We start from the raw sequence: 21,249 nt of genomic DNA, 5'->3' as shown, positions 1-21,249 counted from the left end.
GAGTGAAACAAAAGTTAAGGGAGTGGGAGAGGTCACTCAGATACTGGTGGAGATACTAGCCTGGTAATGGCAGAGGTAAGGTTCCTAGTAGGTGCAACTAGTGAGGGAAGAACAGAACAGATGCTCCAGTGGATATGTGAGTGTACTTTTTAATTATCGAAGCAAAAGACAGACAGTCAACATTGTTGAGCATCAGTATATGGAACTTAAGGAATACTGTCATGGGGGGGGGGGATACTGTCATATTTTTTTACAAAATAAATTATAAAACAGATTTTTTTATATTTTATTTTGAAAACTGACATAGGGCTAGACATGGTCTTAAGGTCCCCATACACAGGCCGATTGTAGGTGCCAATATGGGTCCCTTAGACTGATTCGGCAGCTAATCGGCCCGTGTATGGGCACTACCGACAGGCCTGCCCGACCAACATCTGGCCTGAAATCGGGCAGATCTCGATCGGGCAGGTTAAAAAAAAATTTTTTCAAAATCTTTCTTTATTGATTTTGCATTTCAAAAAAAAGGGGGGGGAAGGGGGGTACAGAAAGGAAGAGGGAGGGGAGGGAGGGGTTCAGCATTTTGTTACAAAGTTCTTTATCCTTCATTTCTTAACCGGGTTAACAGCGAGTTATGTTATACAGAGGTATCAAAAATACAACCTAAGACCACTGCGGCCTATGCCAATGACCAGTATTTAAGTCCTTTTCCTATCTAAATGTCAAAATACCAGAACAGTATTGATGAATCTTATTGTGTATCAAAGCTGTGATTTCTTCTAATTTCCTAGTTTCCTCTACTAGGTTGACCCATTCGCAAACCGTGGGGGGATTTGTTGATTTCCACCTTTTGGGGATAAGTGCTTTTGCTGCATGTAGTAAATGGAGTACCAGTTTATCGTTTACAATTGCATTGTTGTTGCTATCATAGTGAAAGAGAAGCAGAGGGAGGTTAGAGGGATGTATAGTAGTATTGGTAATTCTACTAGAGATTTCACACACTTTACTCCAATATTGTGACATAGCTGGACAGGAGAACCATATGTGTTTAAAAGACCCTATTTCAGAATCACATCTCCAGCAAAGGTTACTAGTGTTTGGGAAGAGTTTGTTAGTTTCTCGGGCACATAGTACCATCTAGTAGTTACTTTATAGAGCATTTCCCGTATTCTGGAGGCTCTAGAGGCCTTGTGGATATTTGTTAAATTTTTTTCTCTATAGGTAGGGGGGATATTTATAGTTATTTCTTTTTCCCATGCATCAAAATATCCCAGTAGAGGAGGGTCTTGATTTATCAACATAAGTTTGTATGTAAAAGACAGTGGTCTTTTGGGAAGTTTCCGAGCATCTAGCATTGTTTCCCATGTGGTTGTTTGGTTTCTTGATGGTGTGTTCTTGAGCAGGTTAAAAAATTTAGTTGGATCGGGGACTGCAACAGCTCGTTGATGCGGTCCCCGATCCGACTTCTCCCATACCCGTTGTTCTAATTTGATGGCCCCAGGACCAAACGATCGAATTAGCCTGGATTCTCCCGATATTGCCCACCCGTAGGTGGGGGATATCGGGAAAAGATCCGCTCGCTTGGCGACATGGTGTATGGGCACCTTTAGTTTGTCCGTCTTAATTTTCCTTTCTATGACCCTATTTGCATATGAAAATTAAGATTCCGATTCAGTTCGATATTCGCTAAAACCTTTCATGAAGGATTCGGGGTTCAGCCGAATACCAAAATAGCAGCTTCTGCGTGTCCCCAATCTGAATGATACACAAGTTAGGGGAAAGGTAGTGGGCAAGAGGTGGCCAACCTGGGGAATTCAATTAAGAGTGCAAGGTAGGGCAGGGTCGGACTGGGCAGCTGGTACACCGGGGAAACTCCCGGTGGGCCCCAGCTCTAGTGGGCCCCGGCGGCCCAGACCCGACCCTTGCCGGCGCTCCCCCTGTCTGACCGCTCCTCCACTGATGTGTTATATTTATGCGCTCGGGGGAGGACATCGGGTGGGGGGCCCCTGTGGGGGCACCTGCAGGGCCCTTGGGGCGGGAGCCCCAGTGGGCCCTTCACCCCCCAGTGGGCCCTTCACCCCCCAGTCCAACCCTGAGGTAGGGTAAAAAGTGCACAAAATGGAGGATTGCTGCAGTTTTTTCCACTTTGCCTTGAATCTGAATCCCTGTGGCAGAAAAAAGTGGATGAAAATAAATGAAATGATCTATTCTGAGTAATAACTGAGACTATCCTCCACTAATGTAAAATGATCAGCGCCCCCTTACCAGATAGACGTACAGTAAAGACGAGGGAAAGCGAGTGATTGTGCCAAATCTCCATGACATTATATGGGATTAGGAGCAGCTGCTGGCCCATCCAAGCTTATAATATGTTGTCTGTTTTCCTAAAATCTTATGTTACCTAAAGTCACCTTTGAGGCACTGATAAATTGGCCACTAATTCAATATGATTAGACATGTCAGCATTCATAGCTGTAGGTCACAGTACAGGTCCCTATTGCCCCATTTAAGCTTCTTTGGACTTCTTCTTTTATTTGTGTGATTTTTTTCCATTTCTATTGCCTGTTATGTTCTCACGCCCAATGGTTTGAGTTTCGTGAATGTGCTGATGAGCTCTCGGCTGCTAAAATTAGAGGTGACAGCATGGGGACGAAGATTGAGGCTTAGTATGCAAATACATTTTCTCTGCCATGGGGAAGGGGTGGGGAGTTGGGTCGTCTGCAATGTGGAGCTCATTCCTCAGCCCACCCTCCCCTTTTCGCAATGATGTGGATTCTAGATGAGTAGATCCCTGCCATACTTGTGCCATTCTAGGACTTGTGCCTGGAGCTTGGTGTCACTGTCTATAGAGTCCTCCATCAGCAGAGCCCCACCATGACCCGTATCTCCAGGTGTGTGGATCCTGAAGCTGCTCTTCAGTCTCTAAGAAATGAGAAGAGGAAAGCTAAGAAAGAACTTAAAGGTCTGAACATTCACTAGAACCTTGTGCATTGGATATTCAGTTTCATGTATCCATGGTAGAGAAACCTCTATACTCTATGATGGGCTAAGGCTGAGTATTTTTGCAGAAGAATTAGGTGGGACATGTGGTAGGACTCATGGATCTGCATGCTGGCTTTTAAAAGTTGGATCTGGTAATTGTATTTCCTTGGTACTTGAGTATTTATTTAGTTCCCTCTGGGACCCAAATTGAGTTTGGAGACACTTTCCAACCCAAGACTTGGTATAGAATAATAGAATAAAATATGCCTTTTGTTGGAGGACATTCTCACTGTATCATGTTGGCCTTAGCAGCATGGGGACCCGTAGAGTACAAATCCTTGAGCAGTAGGGAGATCTCCTGTAGTCACTGGTTAGGCTTTTTCTTCAGAAAAGGAAACCTTATCTGTTTTTTATGGTGAAGAATTATTATCAAATGCTTCTACTGTCCTTTACTTCCAATGACTTTAAAGTCCATACTAAATAAGCTCTATAGAATAATACAAACATCTTCTCTTGGTCAAAATCCCCTTTTAAGGAACCAGAACAATAAAATACGCATTGTCTATGATACTGTATAAACATATGTGTAGTTCTGTTGTGTTTTATCCGTGTAAGTTATAATAAGAATAAAGAAGAACAGCGTTTCTGTCCCCTTAATAAAAGTGAAGCATTTAGTCACTATTCTGTGCATCTCCCATTACTGCTGCGACCGTCAATGTCAAGCCAAATGGGAAATATGATAGGAGCAGCATCCAAGGTCGCTGCCAGACAATGCGGTCTTGGCTTTTATTAGCTGTATCAGGTTTGTGGTAGCAGTTGATGGGATTCGAACACTGATTCGAAGACATAAAAAGACACATAAAAAGAGCCTGTGCTCTCTGTGAAACAAAGTATCTGCTTGAGATTGAAATTGGTGTTTGGTATACTTGGCCATGTATGCTTGGCAGTGGGAGTGGCTTTGGACTTTGTAGGGTTATGGTGGAACATCTCCATTAGATAGCTAACTACCCTTACCCAGTAAGATAGTCATTTTCTACATTCTCTATGCTCATTTGCCCTGATGAGAGACCAAAGTAACTGGCACCACCAATCTACTACAGTTTTCTCTTACTCTGCTAGTCAAATATGGACTCACATAGTACTCAATGGGACCCGTCTCCGCACCCTAACAAAACTAAAGCCTTATAGTCCCTGGAACAAAATTTGCACAGCTCAGGCATACCACCAAGGGCAACAACAGCTTGTGTAGCAGCTACACAGGCCCCCCATGGGGCAGACATAGAGATTGGCACAGTTGCAGTAGTTCCAGCACTACTCCTTATTTGCAATGGTATAACTTGTAATATTGGGGTCCTTATTTCATGGGCTTCCAACTCTCCATAAAGATTATCCTATTGCACACATAAATGGAACTTAGCATCAGCCAAAGTCTCTAGGTAAACTAAAGCCCCCAACTACTGCTTCTTCTTATTACTCCCAAGTCAGAAAGTGTAAGAGGTGCATTTACTTATTATAAGATTTCTGTTGTCTAATAGCATAGCAATTCATATATTATTCATTCTTGTTAGTGTCTGTGCTAGCATCATGTTTTGATTGGTTAGCTGAGGAACTAAGTTGTCTGGGATGTTAAGATTAAAATGGTAATTATGGGGGGGAGACCTACAGTATTGACTTCTATGGCTACTTCTCCTGGAACCTAACACTTTTTCCTAGGTTATAAATGGACGGGGGTAAAGGTGCAAGTTTAAAATATCATATTTAAAAAGTAGTACAGGTATGGGATCCCTTATCCGGAAATCCATTATCCAGAAAGTTCCAAATTACGGAAAGGTCATCTCCCATAGACTCCATTATAAGCAAAAATAGTTCTAATTTTTAAAAATGATTTCCTTTTTCTCTGTTATTATAAAAAAGTACCTTGTACTTGATCCCAACTAAGATATAATTACCCCTTATTGGGGCAGAACAGCCCTATTGGGTTTATTTAATGGTTAAATGATTCCCTTTTCTCTGTAATAATAAAACAGTACCTGTACTTGATCCCAACTAAGATATAATTTCCCCTTATTGGGGGCAGAACAGCCCTATTGGGTTTATTTAATGGTTAAATGATCCCCTTTTCTCTGTAATAATAAAACAGTACCTGTACTTGATCCCAACTAAGATATAATTACCCCTTATTGGGGGCAGAACAGCCCTATTGGGTTTATTTAATGGTTAAATGATTCCCTTTTCTCTGTAATAATAAAACAGTACCTGTACTTGATCCCAACTAAGATATAATTTCCCCTTATTGGAGGCAAAAAAAGGCTATTGGATTTATTCAATATTTAAATGTTTTAAAATAGAATGGGGATCCAAATTACAGAAAGACCCCTTATCCGGAAAACCCCAGGTCCTGAGCATTTTGGATAACAGGTCCCATACCTGTACTATAAGTCACAAAGACCAGTGCACTCCCAGGGCAAAAGAAGTACCATTAATAACTCTGGATGAGGATCATTAATCCCAGGAATACTTCAGTATTGTACATAATTCTCTAAACTTTTTCCCTTTTTAGCTCCCACCAGTGAGCCCACCCAGCTGGTGGTGGAGGACGTCAGTGACACCAGTATAAGCTTAAAGTGGAGACCCCCAGAGCGCATTGGCGCAGGAGGACTCGATGGCTACACCGTGGAATACTGCAAGGAAGGGTGTAAGTACCATCGTACTTCCCAATGGCCTAGGCGTGTTGACAAGTGCAAGAATCCAATAAGAATCCTGCCTTTTGTTGTCTAGCTGCCATCTTGGTTCATACAGAGTATTATCAGTGAGTCCAATAAGAATTATCAGAATCCAATAAGAACCCTACCTTCTAGTTGTCTAGCTGCCATCTTGGTTTATACAGAGTATAATCAGTGAATCCAATAAGAATTATCAGAATCCAATAAGAACTCTACCTTCTAGTTGTCTTTCTGCCATCTTGGTTTATACAGAGTATTATCAGTGAATCCAATAAGAATTATCGGAATCCAATAAGAACCCTGCCTTCTAGTTGTCTTTCTGCCATCTTGGTTTATACAGAGTATTATCAGTGAATCCAATAAGAATTATCGGAATCCAATAAGAACCCTGCCTTCTAGTTGTCTATCTGCCATCTTGGTTTATACAGAGTATTATCAGTGAGTCCTATAAGAATTATCGGAATCCAATAAGAACCCTGCTTTCTAGTTGTCTATCTGCCATCTTGGTTCATACAGAGTATAATAATTGAATCCAATAAGAATTATCAGAATCCAATAAGAACCCTGCCTTCTAGTTATCTATCTGCCATCTTCATATAAAGTATTATCATTGAGTCCAATAAGAATTATCATAATCCAAAAGGAACCATGCCTTCTAGTTGTCTAGCTGCCATCTTGGTTCATACAGAGTATAATCAGTGAGTCCTATAAGAATTATCAAAATCCAATAAGAATCCTGCCTTCTAGTTGTCTATCTGCCATCTTGGTTCATACAGAGCATTATCAGTGAGTCCAGTAAGAATTATCAGAATCCAAAAGGAACCCTGTCTTCTAGTTGTCTAGCTGCCATCTTGGTTCATACAGAGTATTATCAGTGAATCCAATAAGAATTATCAGAATCCAATAAGAATCTTGCCTTCTAGTGGTCTATCTGCCATCTTGGTTCATACAGAGTATTATCAGTGACTTAAAATTACTCTTAGGTTAGATAACAGCAAGATGACTGACAGAGTAAAGCTTGTAGCTTAGATTCTGGTTGGAATATCCTCTTGCATCTATTAAGGTTAGAGTGCATACCTCAGAGAGCTGGGCGGTGTAATGCAAGAGCTTCCAGTAAGGTTTCCATGTCCTTTTAGATTGATAAAGTCACTTCCTTCTGTTGGACCTAGAAACAGGAAGTAGAAAGTTTTAGGGAAAATGGCTTTGGGCTGAGCATGTTAGGGTTTGGAAAGGCAGGTACAGGTAGCCCCATCTTTATGTAGCCATGAGTGTGTGTAGCAAGTTGGCTTCTATTTGAGAGCAAGTGTCCCTTTAATTATCATCTGCTGCGCAAACACTGTGCCAGGAAACCCCCCCGGTTTATGAGCAGCCATCGAGCCTATTTTATCTGCCTTAGGAACAGCCCAAGAATTTCCAATTAAAGTAGCCAACGAAGATGGAAATCCTACTTGTTATTTCTATTATTTGGACTTATGAGTTACCTGATCTCATGGTTCATATTCCCCCGCTCTCTTCGCTCTGGATTTCCTTCTGGCCCCCAGACAGATGATAATGAATTCTAATGATTGGGGTTGGACACATGCCATGGGCCTCTCCCCGCGGCTGCTGGGCATTCTCTGACTGACACCGCTAACCAGCCAGGGCACGCTCCCCAGCCGCATAGCCAGGATACACACAGGCCGGCTCAGGATTTATAGCGGCTTGGGCCAAATCCACGTGGATCCTGGGACTGACTGAGAAGGAGTTTTGGGAAAATGATGATTCCATCTGTCACTCAAAAACACAGACAGTTAAGGATAAAATTCAGAAACATACTATTGAATGTATGTATTACAAATTTGGTATCACAGGACTGGGGCTAGTACAGGTATAGGACAAATTATCCAGAACGCTCGGGACCAAGGGTATTCCGGATATTCCAGGGGTATTTCTATATATGGATCTCCATACCTTAAGTCTACTAAAAAATCAATAAACCATTAATCAAACCCAATAGGGCTGTTCTGCCCCCAATAAGGGGTAATTATATCTTAGTTGGGATCAAGTACAGGTACTGTTTTATTATTACAGAGAAAAGGGAATCATTTAACCATTAAATAAACCCAATAGGGCTGTTCTGCCCCCAATAAGGGGTAATTATATCTTAGTTGGGATCAAGTACAGGTACTGTTTTATTATTACAGAGAAAAGGGAATCATTTAACCATTAAATAAACCCAATAGGACTGTTCTGCCCCCAATAAGGGGTAATTATATCTTAGTTGGGATCAAGTACAGGTACTGTTTTATTATTACAGAGAAAAGGGAATCATTTAACCATTAAATAAACCCAATAGGGCTGTTCTGCCCCCAATAAGGGGTAATTATATCTTAGTTGGGATCAAGTACAGGTACTGTTTTATTATTACAGAGAAAAGGGAATCATTTAACCATTAAATAAACCCAATAGGGCTGTTCTGCCCCCAATAAGGGGTAATTATATCTTAGTTGGGATCAAGTACAGGTACTGTTTTATTATTACAGAGAAAAGGGAATCATTTAACCATTAAATAAACCCAATAGGACTGTTCTGCCCCCAATAAGGGGTAATTATATCTTAGTTGGGATCAAGTACAGGTACTGTTTTATTATTACAGAAAAAAGGGAGTCATTTAACCATTAAATAAACCCAATAGGGCTGTTCTGCCCCAATAAGGGGTAATTATATCTTAGTTGGGATCAAGTACAGGTACTGTTTTATTATTACAGAAAAAAGGGAGTCATTTAACCATTAAATAAACCCAATAGGACTGTTCTGCCCCCAATAAGGGGTAATTATATCTTAGTTGGGATCAAGTACAGGTACTGTTTTATTATTACAGAAAAAAGGGAGTCATTTAACCATTAAATAAACCCAATAGGGCTGTTCTGCCCCCAATAAGGGGTAATTATATCTTAGTTGGGATCAAGTACAAGGTACTGTTTTATTATTACAGAGAAAAGGGAATCATTTAACCATTAAATAAACCCAATAGGGCTGTTCTGCCCCCAATAAGGGGTAATTATATCTTAGTTGGGATCAAGTACAGGTACTGTTTTATTATTACAGAAAAAAGGGAGTCATTTAACCATTAAATAAACCCAATAGGGCTGTTCTGCCCCAATAAGGGGTAATTATATCTTAGTTGGGATCAAGTACAGGTACTGTTTTATTATTACAGAGAAAAGGGAATCATTTAACCATTAAATAAACCCAATAGGGCTGTTCTGCCCCCAATAAGGGGTAATTATATCTTAGTTGGGATCAAGTACAAGGTACTGTTTTATTATTACAGAGAAAAGGGAATCATTTAACCATTAAATAAACCCAATAGGGCTGTTCTGCCCCCAATAAGGGGTAATTATATCTTAGTTGGGATCAAGTACAGGTACTGTTTTATTATTACAGAGAAAAAAGTTATACATTTTAAAAATCTGATCTATTTGATTAAAATGGAGTCTATGGGAGACAGGCTTTCCGTAATTTGGAGCTTATTTCCGGATAAGGGATCCCATACTTTCACTACAAATTTACTGATATTTGCAATTCCCCATTGTTCCACTCCTGACCTGGCCCTGTTCTACCCCAGTCCCTGTTTCTAGATCAGCTCACCCCACCCAAAATGCCTCTTTTATATCACTGCTCCACTCCTGAACATCAACACAGCACCCCTTTTATATCACCATCTGCTAGATATTTGTTATTAAAAAAGGCGGTTTTGCTCATCTTTTATGAATATTGCACTTGCCCGGAGTAGTTTTCTGCAGGGGGAGAGCCCTAAGCTGCCAAGAGTCCCCTACACAAGTTCAACCTTGGTACATTCCCAGTACAGAAACCTGCAGTAAAGTTCTGTACATTCAGCGGGAGTGAACTTACACAGGGGGCAACTGGGAGACTGGGACAAGATAGTAGCGTTAGTAGATAGTTAGTAGATTACAGTCACCTTACAAATAGGCACCCCCATATATGTTCAGAAATCGGCAGCCTATTGGTGGGGAATCAATAACTCAGAGATGTCTAACCAGCAGCTCCTAGAGGTTGTTGCCTTTGGCCATTGGGGGGATTGCAGTACAGCTGCAGCTTTTTAGATGTCCCTGACACATATATTAAAACAAATAGCAATTCTTTATACAGTACAGGTATGGGATCCCTTATCCGGAAACCCGATATCCAGAAAGCTCCGAATTACGGAAAGCCTGTCTCACATAGACTCCATTTTAATCAAATTATTCAGATTTTTAAAATTGATTTCCTTTTTCTCTGTAATAATAAAACAGTACCTGTACTTGATCCCAACTAAGATATAATTACCCCTTATTGGGGGCAGAACAGCCCTATTGGGTTTATTTCATGGTTAAATTATTCCCTTTTCTCTGTAATAATAAAACAGTACCTGTACTTGATCCCAACTAAGATATTATTACCCCTTATTGGGGGCAGAACAGCCCTATTGGGTTTATTTAATGGTTAAATGATTCCCTTTTCTCTGTAATAATAAAACAGTACCTGTACTTGATCCCAACTAAGATATAATTACCCCTTATTGGGGGCAGAACAGCCCTATTGGGTTTATTTAATGGTTAAATGATTCCCTTTTCTCTGTAATAATAAAACAGTACCTGTACTTGATCCCAACTAAGATATAATTACCCCTTATTGGGGCAGAACAGTCCTATTGGGTTTAATTAACGTTTTATTGATTTCTTAGTAGACTTAAGGTCTGAAGATCCAAATGATGGAAAGACCCCTTATCCGGAATACCCTTGGTCCTGAGCATTCTGGATAACAGGTCTTATACCTGTATAGCAATATAATATTTAATGAACATTGCCTTTTCCCACTACTTTTCTCTACTTTACCCCTGAGATGCTCAATACAATTCACACACTGCCAGGACAAACACACATATATTATACAGTATATATATATATATATATATAAGAGGATTCCAGCGGGAGCGGCTGTTACTCAGGAAGCCCAAGCAGTTGTCGGCAGTGTAAATCAATGGCAGCTGTTTCTCTGTGAGACCCTGGCAGATCTGAGAACTCCTATGTATGTAAATAGAATGTTACAGAAATCTGTCGCTATGCCATCTGACAGACAATGGGTATGGGGTATCCCAGTGTTTAGTCTGGCCCGTTAGCTACTTTTGGTTTCCCAGTCTTTTACTTTCTAACCCCATACATTGTCTTGCCCCTTTTCCCTGCAGCCACAGAGTGGGTCCCAGCACTGCAAGGCCTCACTGAGAGAAATTCAGTCATGATCCGTGACCTTCCCACCGGAGAGAGACTCACCTTTAGAGTGCGTGCCATCAATCTGGCAGGACCCAGCGAGCCCTGTACCATGAAAGAACCTGTGACCATTCGCGAAATCATGCGTAGGTGTTATACAGGCTGTTACCTGTACAGGGGAGGGGCCATTACTGGGGTGGGGGGCAGGGCCATCACTGGGGTGGGGGGACAGGGCCATCACTGGGGTGGGGGGGCAGAGCCATCACTGGGGTGGGGGGACAGGGCAGTCACTGGGGTGGGGGTCAGGGCCATCACTGGGGTAGGGGGACAGGGCCATCACTGGGGTGGGGGGACAGGGCAATCACTGGGGTGGGGGGACAGGGCCATCACTGGGGTAGGGGGACAGGGCCATCACTGGGGTGGGGGGACAGGGCCATCACTGGGGTGGGGGGACAGGGCCATCACTGGGGTGGGGGGACAGGGCAATCACTGGGGTGGGGGGACAGGGCCATCACTGGGGTGGGGGGACAGGGCCATCACTGGGGTGGGGGGACAGGGCCGTCACTGGGGTGGGGGGCAGAGCCATCACTGGGGTGGGGGGACAGGGCAGTCACTGGGGTGGGGGACAGGGCCATCACTGGGGTGGGGGGACAGGGCCATCACTGGGGTGGGGGGACAGGGCCATCACTGGGGTGGGGGGACAGGGCCATCACTGGGTGGGGGGCAGGGCCATCACTGGGGTGGGGGGCAGGGCAATCACTGGGGTGGGGGGACAGGGCCATCACTGGGGTGGGGGGACAGGGCCATCACTGGGGTGGGGGGACAGGGCCATCACTGGGGTGGGGGACAGGGCCATCACTGGGGTGGGGGACAGGTGGGAATCCGTTCCTTTCATGAGACAGACAGGTCCAGTTTGTTGGATTATGTTGGATGACCCAGTGCTCACAGTGCCCGGGCAGTCAGTGCTAATAACCTGGGCCTTATGGGGGAAGGGACTGATAAATGTAGTATGAGACCTCATGATTTCTGATGGTTAGTTCCGCCTCTGCTAAACTACCAGCTCCCAGGATCCCCAGTGGAGAATTGTAGTTCAGCAGGAACTGGATATGCACCAGTTGGCAGGAATACAGAACATCCCCCCCCCCCCCCCCCCCCGGCTGGGAAAGGATTATTGGAATCCCCTGTTTGGATCAACACCACATGTAAGATAATCCAACATTATTTATAATAGAAGAGCCTGTACCTGTCAGCTGGATGTTCCACTGAGCCGAGACAACTCCCAACAGAACGCAAAGGGCACAGAGAGGGAATTCAGCCAATACAAACACTGTCACACTCAGTGAAGGGGCTTAGTGCAGAGGGACACCACGGCCCACTCACTGCCTGGGCAAAGAAGGCCAACACGGTGCAGCTGTTCTGTTCCAACCTATAGCTTGATTAGCTGCCCCTTTGGCCCTGTGAACCCCAAATCCTGGGCTTTAGGGTAGGGAAGAAAGGGCAGTTGCTCTGGGCCCTCAACATCACAGGGGGGTAATAATATATATTGTGATACATTGTGTATTGATAGCTTTATTCAGTAGCTATATGAGGGATGTCCTGAAAAGTTGAAAGCTGAAGGGCCACAGGTTGGACAGTTCTGGTATATTGGCCCTCAGTCCTTCATTGCCAAGGCACCCTAGTCTTTATATTTGGCCCTGCCATGCTCTAGGCAGGATCTCAGTACTCAATATATTCACCTACCCAATTATTGATTTAGGTCTTGCTAATAGGTTACTGCTATCAAAGATTATATACTAGATGGATGGGATGGAATTAAAAAACTAGTGGTGCCTGGGGACACAGGTGTCTGTGCAAAAAAAAGAACCCACGGGCATGACTCTCTGAGAAAGTCAAAGATGTCCTGATACGTTCAGCTGACAGTTGGTGTACAGAGTTGTAATTCAGCAACCAATGGTTATTGTGGATACCTTGGACTCTTTGTCACCATCTTGCCCAACTGTCGCCATCCTTTGATATTCTACCTGCCTAAATACAAAATACACTTCCCGCCTACACATGCATCTCTGAAGGGCTCTAACCTTTGGGGCCAATGCAGTCACAAATATTTTTACTTCCCGACAGCCCTGCACACAAAAGCCATTTCATTTGCCAGGGGGAAGGTGACATTTTTGTTTAGGGTGCCACCAACAGAAGGAGACCTTATCATTATATATATGTAAATAGAAATTGATCGCTTTTTGGGGAAGCTAAGCCTTCTTACTGTAAATCTTTACTGTTCTCTAATTATGTTGTTCTCACAAATAGATAGCCATCTGATTGTTACTGGGGGCCCATGAGAAATCACTCATACCTCTGATTGGCTTAAAGTTTTTGTTAGTGGCTGATACTTTGGTGCATTTCAAGTCACCCTTGAAGGTCCAGCCTTTGGTCAGGGAGCCCTTAGTGAACGAAAAAGCTTAGCGATATAGGAAAACATTGGTGCATCAGTAATTAAGTCATAGTTCCAAGAATATCCAGGGCAGTAAATAATGTTTATCACAAATCTCACCCTTCAGACTGGGCTTCCAAATATATCTTCTAAAGGGAATTAAACTTGATCTCACTCAAATAATCCTTCATGCTAAACATAGTACTAACAATGAATTTTAGCAGTATTTCATTGTTTGCTTATAGGTATATACCCTCATACAGTATATTAATAGATACATTCGCTTGTTGGGAAGCCAGACACAGCCAAGAGAGGTCTAAATATATCCGTTTACTTATTACTTTTATTCTGGTTCCCTCCTAGAACGTCCAAAGATCTGGCTTCCACGATACCTCAGACAAAAACTGATCAAGAAAGTTGGTGAAACAGTGAACATCGTCATTCCCTTCCAGGTGCGGTTGCATACAAGAGGATAATCCAATAGGAATGTCCTCCATACCTTTTCTTTTTCTGTAAATTTGGCAGATGGATAAAGCTGTAATATAATTATATTTTTTTATTTTGTTCCAAGATTATACGACAGTATTACTCGCTATTATTGCAGCTTAAGCCTTGTCCGAGCTTTTTATCACTTCCTGTTGGGCTCCTATTGTGTATATTATCTCTCTGCAGTAGTGGTCTCCCCCCTATGGCACCCCCATAGTAGGGCTCAGAGCCTTAAGGTCCCCATACACAGGCCGATAGTAGCTGCCGATATGGGTCCCTTGGACTGATTCAGCAGCTTACCGGCCCGTGTAGGGGCACAAACGAGGGGCCTGGCCGACCAATATCTGGCCTGAAATTGGCCAGATATCGATCAGCCAGGTTAGAAAATTCAGCCGGATCGGGGACCGCATCGGCACGTTGATGCGGTCCCCGAACCAACTGCCTCATTGCCTCCAATATTATTTGATCGTTTGGCCCCAAACCTACACGCTCCCCGATATCGCCCACCCGTAGGTGGGGATATCAGGTGAAGCTCCGCTCGCTTGGCGATCTCGCCAAGCGAACGAATCCCAACGTGTATGGGGACCTTTAAGGTGGCCATACACACATCGATATACATACACAACTTGGTTTGCACGATAATCAGCGTGTGTATGGTTGGAGACAAGGTAACCGATATTGGTAAAAGCCTTGGATTTTGGTTATCTCGCCAATAGGGCAGAAATTTTGAAGGTGCCCCAACATTGTAAACATTAATGGTGAATCCTCAGATGTGGGGTAAGAATTCCTTTGTTTGTACCTGCGTATCTGCTGATTCAGCTCTTAATGTTAGTAAAGTGGATGAACGATCCTTCCTATGACCAATAGTCGTGGGAAAGATCGTAATTGTAGCACCTTTTAGTTGGCCCAAGCCTGAAGGCCATTTAGATTTTAGGAGACTTGGGGGCAGTGCCGGACCAAGCCAACCGGGCGCCCTAGGCAACCTGGTCGGCTTGGCCCGCCTACCGCAACCAACTCCCCTCCCCCGTGTGTGCACACATGCGCAAGTGACCGCACAATGCACGACTGGGTTGCAGGCCGCTGCCGGGGGGGCTGTGATGAGGACGAAAGTGCCCGGAACTAGAGGTAGGTGAAAGAAGAGGTACATAGCGCCCCTCCCACCGTTGCGCCCTAGGCAGGTGCCTCTTCTGCCTTCCCCCTAGTTCCGGCCCTGCTTGGGGGAGACAGAATCAAGACTTGGGGTGAACTGTTTTTTATATCCTAGATATTATTGGAAGTCTGGCTGATTGGCTGCTTCAGCAGTGTTTTCATGGGTTTGCAACTTAGTTATGAGATGAGAGGGCCATGGCCAAATGTGGCTTACACTGAATAAGTGTGGCAACCACTGCTCTACAGAAAGCCAGAACGGGTGTGACCTAGAAATGAGTAGGCTGTGGTATGATGTCATTGAGGAGTATGATGACAGACACAGGGCTGTTTATGGTGTAATTATGCCAGTGGGTATTTACATGGTGTATCTAGCTCTTTGTATCCTGAATATAATTACTAACATATTTTGGGGTGCAGGGTAAGCCACGCCCAGTGGTGACCTGGCTGAAAGATGGACAGCCTGTTGACCCAAAACAAGTCGGAATCCGCAACAGTGAAGCAGACACCATTTTGTTTATAAGAAAGGCAGAGCGAGACCATTCTGGGGAATATAAAGTTCAAATCCAGATTGAGAACTGCGAGGACTCGGCCACCATCTGCATCCAAATCGTAGGTAGGTGGTCAGGAACCATTTTAAATTAAGAAGATCGTTATTTTTATGGGGTTCTGTACTAACTGCATTGACTTCCAACATTTCAGATAAACCAAGTGCCCCTCAGAAATTAAAGATCGTTGAAATCTGGGGATTCAATGTGGCACTGGAATGGGCTCCTCCCCAAGATGATGGAAACACGGAAATTACTGGATACACTGTCCAGAAAGCAGATAAAAAGACCATGGTGAGTAGTAAGAGCGAGATGGTAGAAATGAATTGAGCTTTACAACAATATATGGAAAAGCATCAATGGAAATACAAGATCAAAGACGTGTAGGCTACACCATATAGGGGCCCTCAGGCACTGTTGGACTGGCCTTCCTAGGGCCTACCAGAAACATGTCATCCAGGGCCCACTGTAACAACCATTAGATAACATGTAGTAAATAGTATTAGGGGCAGATTTACTAATCCACGAATCCGAATCCCGAAAGGGAAAAAATCGAATTGGAAACAAAAATTTTGCGACTTTTTCGTCGCTGTCGCAATTTTTCGCGACTTTTTCTTCGCCGTCACAACTTTATCGTATTTTGCGTGACTATTTCGTCGCCGTCACGATTTTTTCGTATTGAGCGTTTGTAAACGGCGGCGACGAAAAAGTCGCGGAAAATATATGAAAAAGTTGCTACGGCGACGAAAAAGTTGTGGGACATACGAAAAAGTTGTGGAACATACGAAAAAGTTGCTACGGCGACGAAAAAGTCGCAAAAATACCGATCATTACGAAAAAAACGCATTCGGACGCATTCGGACCGTTCGTGGATTAGTAAATCCCCCCCTTTGTGTAACATGGCTCTATGGTAAAAATATGAAAGGTGAAGAGACTTGTCACACAGTGGGGCCCACCAGGTGATTCCTTGGTCTCCAGGAAGCTCAGTCTGACCCTGTTCTCAAGTGTCCAAAATAAAATACCCATTTGGCCAGTGACCTATATTGCTATATGTTTGGGACAACATGGAAACAAAAATCAAAGATGGCAGAAATGGGCTATGATCCCGTAATGCAACTGCTTTGCCTTGTCTCCCATAGGTCAGCCCATACAGTATGTGTACATAGTGTTAATGGTAGGGAAAGTCATTCTCAATCCCGCCACTGAAGCGTAGCTTACAGTTTATGTGTGTTTGCAGGAATGGTTCACAGTCTTCGAGCACTATAGGCGAACACACTGCGTGGTGTCCGATCTGATCATGGGCAACGAGTATTACTTCCGAGTGTTCAGTGAGAACATGTGCGGCCTGAGTGAGAAACCTTGCACTACAAAGAACAGTGCCTATATCCAGAAAACCGGTAAGCACAAACACATCTTATTGGATATATTATTAGAACATTATCATTATTGGTATCTATTTATGGCTGAATCATGTGTAGATAAAGAAGCTCCAAATGCACCGGACACAGAAGGTTCACTAAAACGCCTGACGCTTTTTGTGCATTACCGCATGTAATCATAGGCACAAAAGCACGAAACGCGTCAGGCATACTGATTTTAAATGGAATAATAAAGATCGAGTTTTAGTGAACCTTCTGTGTCCGGTGCGTTTGGAGCTCCTTAGTCTACACATGATTCTGCCTTTCCCAGCTACGGGTTCGGTGAGCTTTTTTCGTTTCTTTCTCTTTATATGATTTGAGCCGAATTGACTGTGTTGAGGTTTTGGTTTAGATCCATCAGGAGATAGACTCGGGGTATTCACACTCGGGTCTCCACATCGTATTTGGTACGGGTACCTTCAATTATTCCTTTATCCCATTACCTAAGGCGTCTTAATTCATCTATTTCTTTCTATCTGTAATTAATTTGTTTGTTTCAGTTGTCTATTTATGGCTGGTTTAACTAATTCTCACTATTTACTGCAGGAACTGCCTACAAACCTCCAACTTACAAAGATCATGAGTTTGAGGAGGCCCCTAAGTTTACTCACCCACTGAATGACCGGTCTGTTGTTGCGGGGTACAATGCCACCCTCAGTTGTGCCGTACGAGGCATACCCAAGGTATAAGGTTCTGTGGGAATATGCCCTTTGTTAAGAGAGAAGGAAAGTTCCCATAATGCCTTACTCCTGCACTAAGACCAAGACCGGAGTACGTGCTCAGTTAGTTAGACTATGGGGCACATTTACAAAAGCACGAACGCTCCGAGCGTATTTTCGAAGATTTTTTCGGGCGTCCGCACGACTTTTCGTATGGCGCACGACTTTTTCGGACGTTTGCACGAAAAAATCGGAAAGGTTTTACCGCTGTTTACAATTGTTCGGTACGAAAATTTCGGGACTTTCGGATCCCCAATACGATATTATGTATCGTATTATGACTAATACGATTTTTTCGTAAGCATTTTCGTGATATATGCGATCTTCCGAAATTTTCGTTTCCAATACGATTTTTTCCCATTCGTGATTCGGATTTGTGGATTAGTAAATGTGCCCCTATGAGTCAGCTTCCTGCTGATTGGCTCAGATCCACATTCCTAAGGGGGGGGGGAGTGAGTTCTTAGCATTCTTGAATCTTTTGACAGAGAAGTCAGTGCAGTTTCTGTGAGTGCTTATGGCTACATAGACCTTTCTGATAAAGCTTACTTAGTTTTTACCTTTCTTTCTCCTTTAATGGGCTAGCTTAAGTAGTAGTAGATTCCTGCATTGGGTCAGTTACCCCAGTTTTACCCACAATTATGCAGGTATATGGTGGGTGGTGGGTTATGTTGAAGATAAATCAGTTGTGGATCATTTAGCAGAGAAGTGAAAAATGAAAAAGTTATTGATAAAATAGTGCAGATATTTACTTTTCATTCCTGTTTTCCTAAACACATTCTCTCCAATACCATCTCTCAGCCTAAGATCACATGGTATAAGAATAAGATGGACCTGTCCATGGAGGCCCGCTATCGCTCCTTCAGCAAGCAGGGGGTGCTCACATTGGAAGTGAGGAAGCCAAGCCCATTCGATGGTGGCCTCTACACATGCAAAGCAGTCAATGAGCATGGGGTGGCAGAAACTGAATGCCGGCTGGAGGTGCGAGGTGAGTGTATGGGGGAGCCTGGAGTCATCCCTTCATGCTACGGTTACTTGAGAAAGGACTCAGCAGAACCAGGGTGTAGCATTCTGTTTAGGCTCAGCCTGAAGGCCAATTAGGGTACAATTTGGGGAGAAAGACCTTTTGCTCTTCAATGTAAGAGACTGATTCAGCATTATTTTCCTATATTTAGGGTGTAGCATTCCATTTAGGCTCAGCCTGAAGGCCAATTAGGGTACAATTTGGGGAGAAGGGCCTTTTGCTCTTCAATGAAAGAGACTGATTCACCATTATTTTCCTATACCTCAACTCATTTCCAAAGTTCAGACCTTCAGTGGGGGCTTTAATTCTAGAGAATCAAATGACAACATCTTTCTATAAAGGGCGGCATAGAAGGCTCTAAATATATCATACTGGTTTTACATTCGATTTGCACTAAATATATCAGGGGCATGGCGGGGTGAGACGTATATCAAGAAACACACAATCCATGTTTGGATGTACAAGAGCTCTATACAAACACTTGTTTGTAGGATCAATTTACAGCACAAATTTGCCCTTGTGAAGAAAAGGTCGCAACAGGGAAGGGGCCCCTGAGTCTGGGTCTGACTGAAGCAGTCGGTTCTTTTTGTGTTATATTTCCACAGGAATAATAAATCCTTTCTCTGTTCTCTTTACAGTTCCTCAGTAACAGTCCCATGGGGTGATTTTAGGTAAGTAACCACTAATGGTGTGGGGTTACCATTATGAATGGGAAAGGTGATCATTTCTGTACAATGTTTCTGTATATCGGGGAGTAAAGAATAACATGAAGGTGAAAGGGAAAAAATAATGGGATTTAGATTGGCGGCAAGGTGGGCTAGAGAGTACGAAACAGGACGGGTCACAATGGCTACCCTGTATATTTTCAGACTTATGATAAGGCTGCCCAGCTATGGTACTTTTCAAATTTGGGATAGACACCTTATCATCCTAGATATTCTGGAACTGTGAATGACTGAGACACCAATATTTCCCTATATCTGTAATCTTAACATGAGCTAAGAAGGCCCTGAGAAACAACAATGGGTCTTTAAAGGAGAAGGAAAGGCTAATAAAGAGTTAATCTCAAGCTGCAGGCATACCTTCAAGTTGTCTCAATAGTGCCCTTAAGTCTCCCCATATTTCTCCTGTTCAGATGATCAGAAGCCAAACAGGTAGAAAAAACGCTGAGCTGTGTAAAAAAAGTTCCCATAATGCCTCACTCCTGCACAGAGACCAATACATGCTACATGCTCATGTAGTTAGACTATAAATCAGCTTCCTGCTGATTGGCTCAGATCCACATTCCTAAGGGGGGGGAGTGAGTTCTTAGCATTCTTGAGGGAGGGGTAGCAGAAGAGGGGAGAGAGCAGGAAGCTGAGTGTCTCTGGCAGAGGAAAACAGACACAACTAATCTTTTGACAGAGAACTCAGTGCAGCGTTTCTGTGAAAGGCATGCAGTGAAACACTTTCAACTTCTGTGTTGAACAAAAAACATGTATTTAAGGATTTAGTTCAGCCAGGAACATGGATTTAGCCGGATCTGAATCCAATTTAGCTTCATCTCTTACTATCTCCTCTTATGTTTCCTATCTATTCACACAATGTTCTTCTTTCTCAGGCGACTGGAACAGAGGAGACAGAGGAGTTGAGACGCAGACTGTAAAATTCATAGATGAAGCAAGTTCAATCTGTATTAGATATATGTAAAAGAAACCCACAGACACACAGCAATATCATCTCTAGATTCACAGAATAACAAAGAGCACTGTGCTGCCTGCTACGATCCTTGCCTTCATCTCACGCAGCAGAGGCTATCTCGGTGTGGATATTATTTTTCGCAGTATTGGCAGGAAGAGATTAAATGCCAGGGGGATAAGGGCGTTGCCTGTATGATATATAGAATATGATATGTGTAAGTGATTTTGAAAGGTAAAAAGAAGTAATAAACGTTCAGCGTGTTGAGTAGTTGGAAAGAGTCTTCTTATTGGTCCTTATTTAGTTGACTGATCCTATGGCAGAGATGCCAGCCCAAGGCATGATGGAGTCACCTTAAGGTGGCCATACACCTTCAGATCCGCTCGCTTGGCGATGTCGCCAAGCGAGCGGATCTTCTCCTGATATCCCCACCTATGGGTGGGTGATATCGGTAGAATCCAGGCTAATTCGGTTGTTTGGCCCTGGGGCCAAACGAGCGAATTGTAACAACGGGTATAGGCAAAGTCAGTTCGGGGACCGCATCAACGTGCCGATGTGTCCCTGATCCGACTAGATTTTTTTAACCTGCCCAGGGTCGGACTGGGCCGCCGGGACACCGGGAAAAATCCCGGTGGGCCCCGGCCCTAGTGGGCCCCAGCGGCCCAGTCCGACCTTTGCCGGCGCTCCCCGCTACTGACTGTTCCTCCCCGACGCGTTCAATTTATACGCGCTCGGGGAGGACGTCAGGCGGGGGCCCTTCGGGGGGGTTAGGGGGGCCCTTGGGGGGGTTAGGGGACGCGGCTGGGGCACCTGCAGGGCCCCTGGGGCGGGAGCCCCGGTGGGCCCTGCACCCCC

General features: G+C 43.8%; 1 protein-coding gene across 11 annotated transcripts in view; it reads left to right on the top strand.

Moving 5' to 3' along the window:
• Nucleotides 1-20,672, top strand: part of mybpc3 (myosin binding protein C3) — a 69,581-nt gene extending 48,909 nt beyond the window's left edge. For 8 of the 11 annotated variants that reach the window (XM_031899773.1, XM_031899772.1, XM_031899771.1 and 5 more), the window contains 10 exons: nucleotides 5,540-5,674; nucleotides 10,930-11,097; nucleotides 13,743-13,831; nucleotides 15,432-15,627; nucleotides 15,714-15,853; nucleotides 16,797-16,956; nucleotides 17,524-17,660; nucleotides 18,495-18,681; nucleotides 19,356-19,388; nucleotides 20,318-20,672. In XM_031899773.1, the coding sequence (XP_031755633.1) occupies nucleotides 5,540-5,674; nucleotides 10,930-11,097; nucleotides 13,743-13,831; nucleotides 15,432-15,627; nucleotides 15,714-15,853; nucleotides 16,797-16,956; nucleotides 17,524-17,660; nucleotides 18,495-18,681; nucleotides 19,356-19,366 (1,223 nt within the window). In that variant the 3' untranslated portion in view covers nucleotides 19,367-19,388; nucleotides 20,318-20,672. 11 annotated transcript variants of the gene reach the window in all.
• Nucleotides 20,673-21,249: the final 577 nt, after the last annotated feature.

The sequence above is a fragment of the Xenopus tropicalis genome, chromosome 4 (genome assembly GCF_000004195.4).
Source record: "Xenopus tropicalis strain Nigerian chromosome 4, UCB_Xtro_10.0, whole genome shotgun sequence".
Taxonomy (NCBI): Eukaryota; Metazoa; Chordata; class Amphibia; order Anura; family Pipidae; genus Xenopus; species Xenopus tropicalis.
This window is presented reverse-complemented; position numbering and strand designations above follow the sequence as displayed.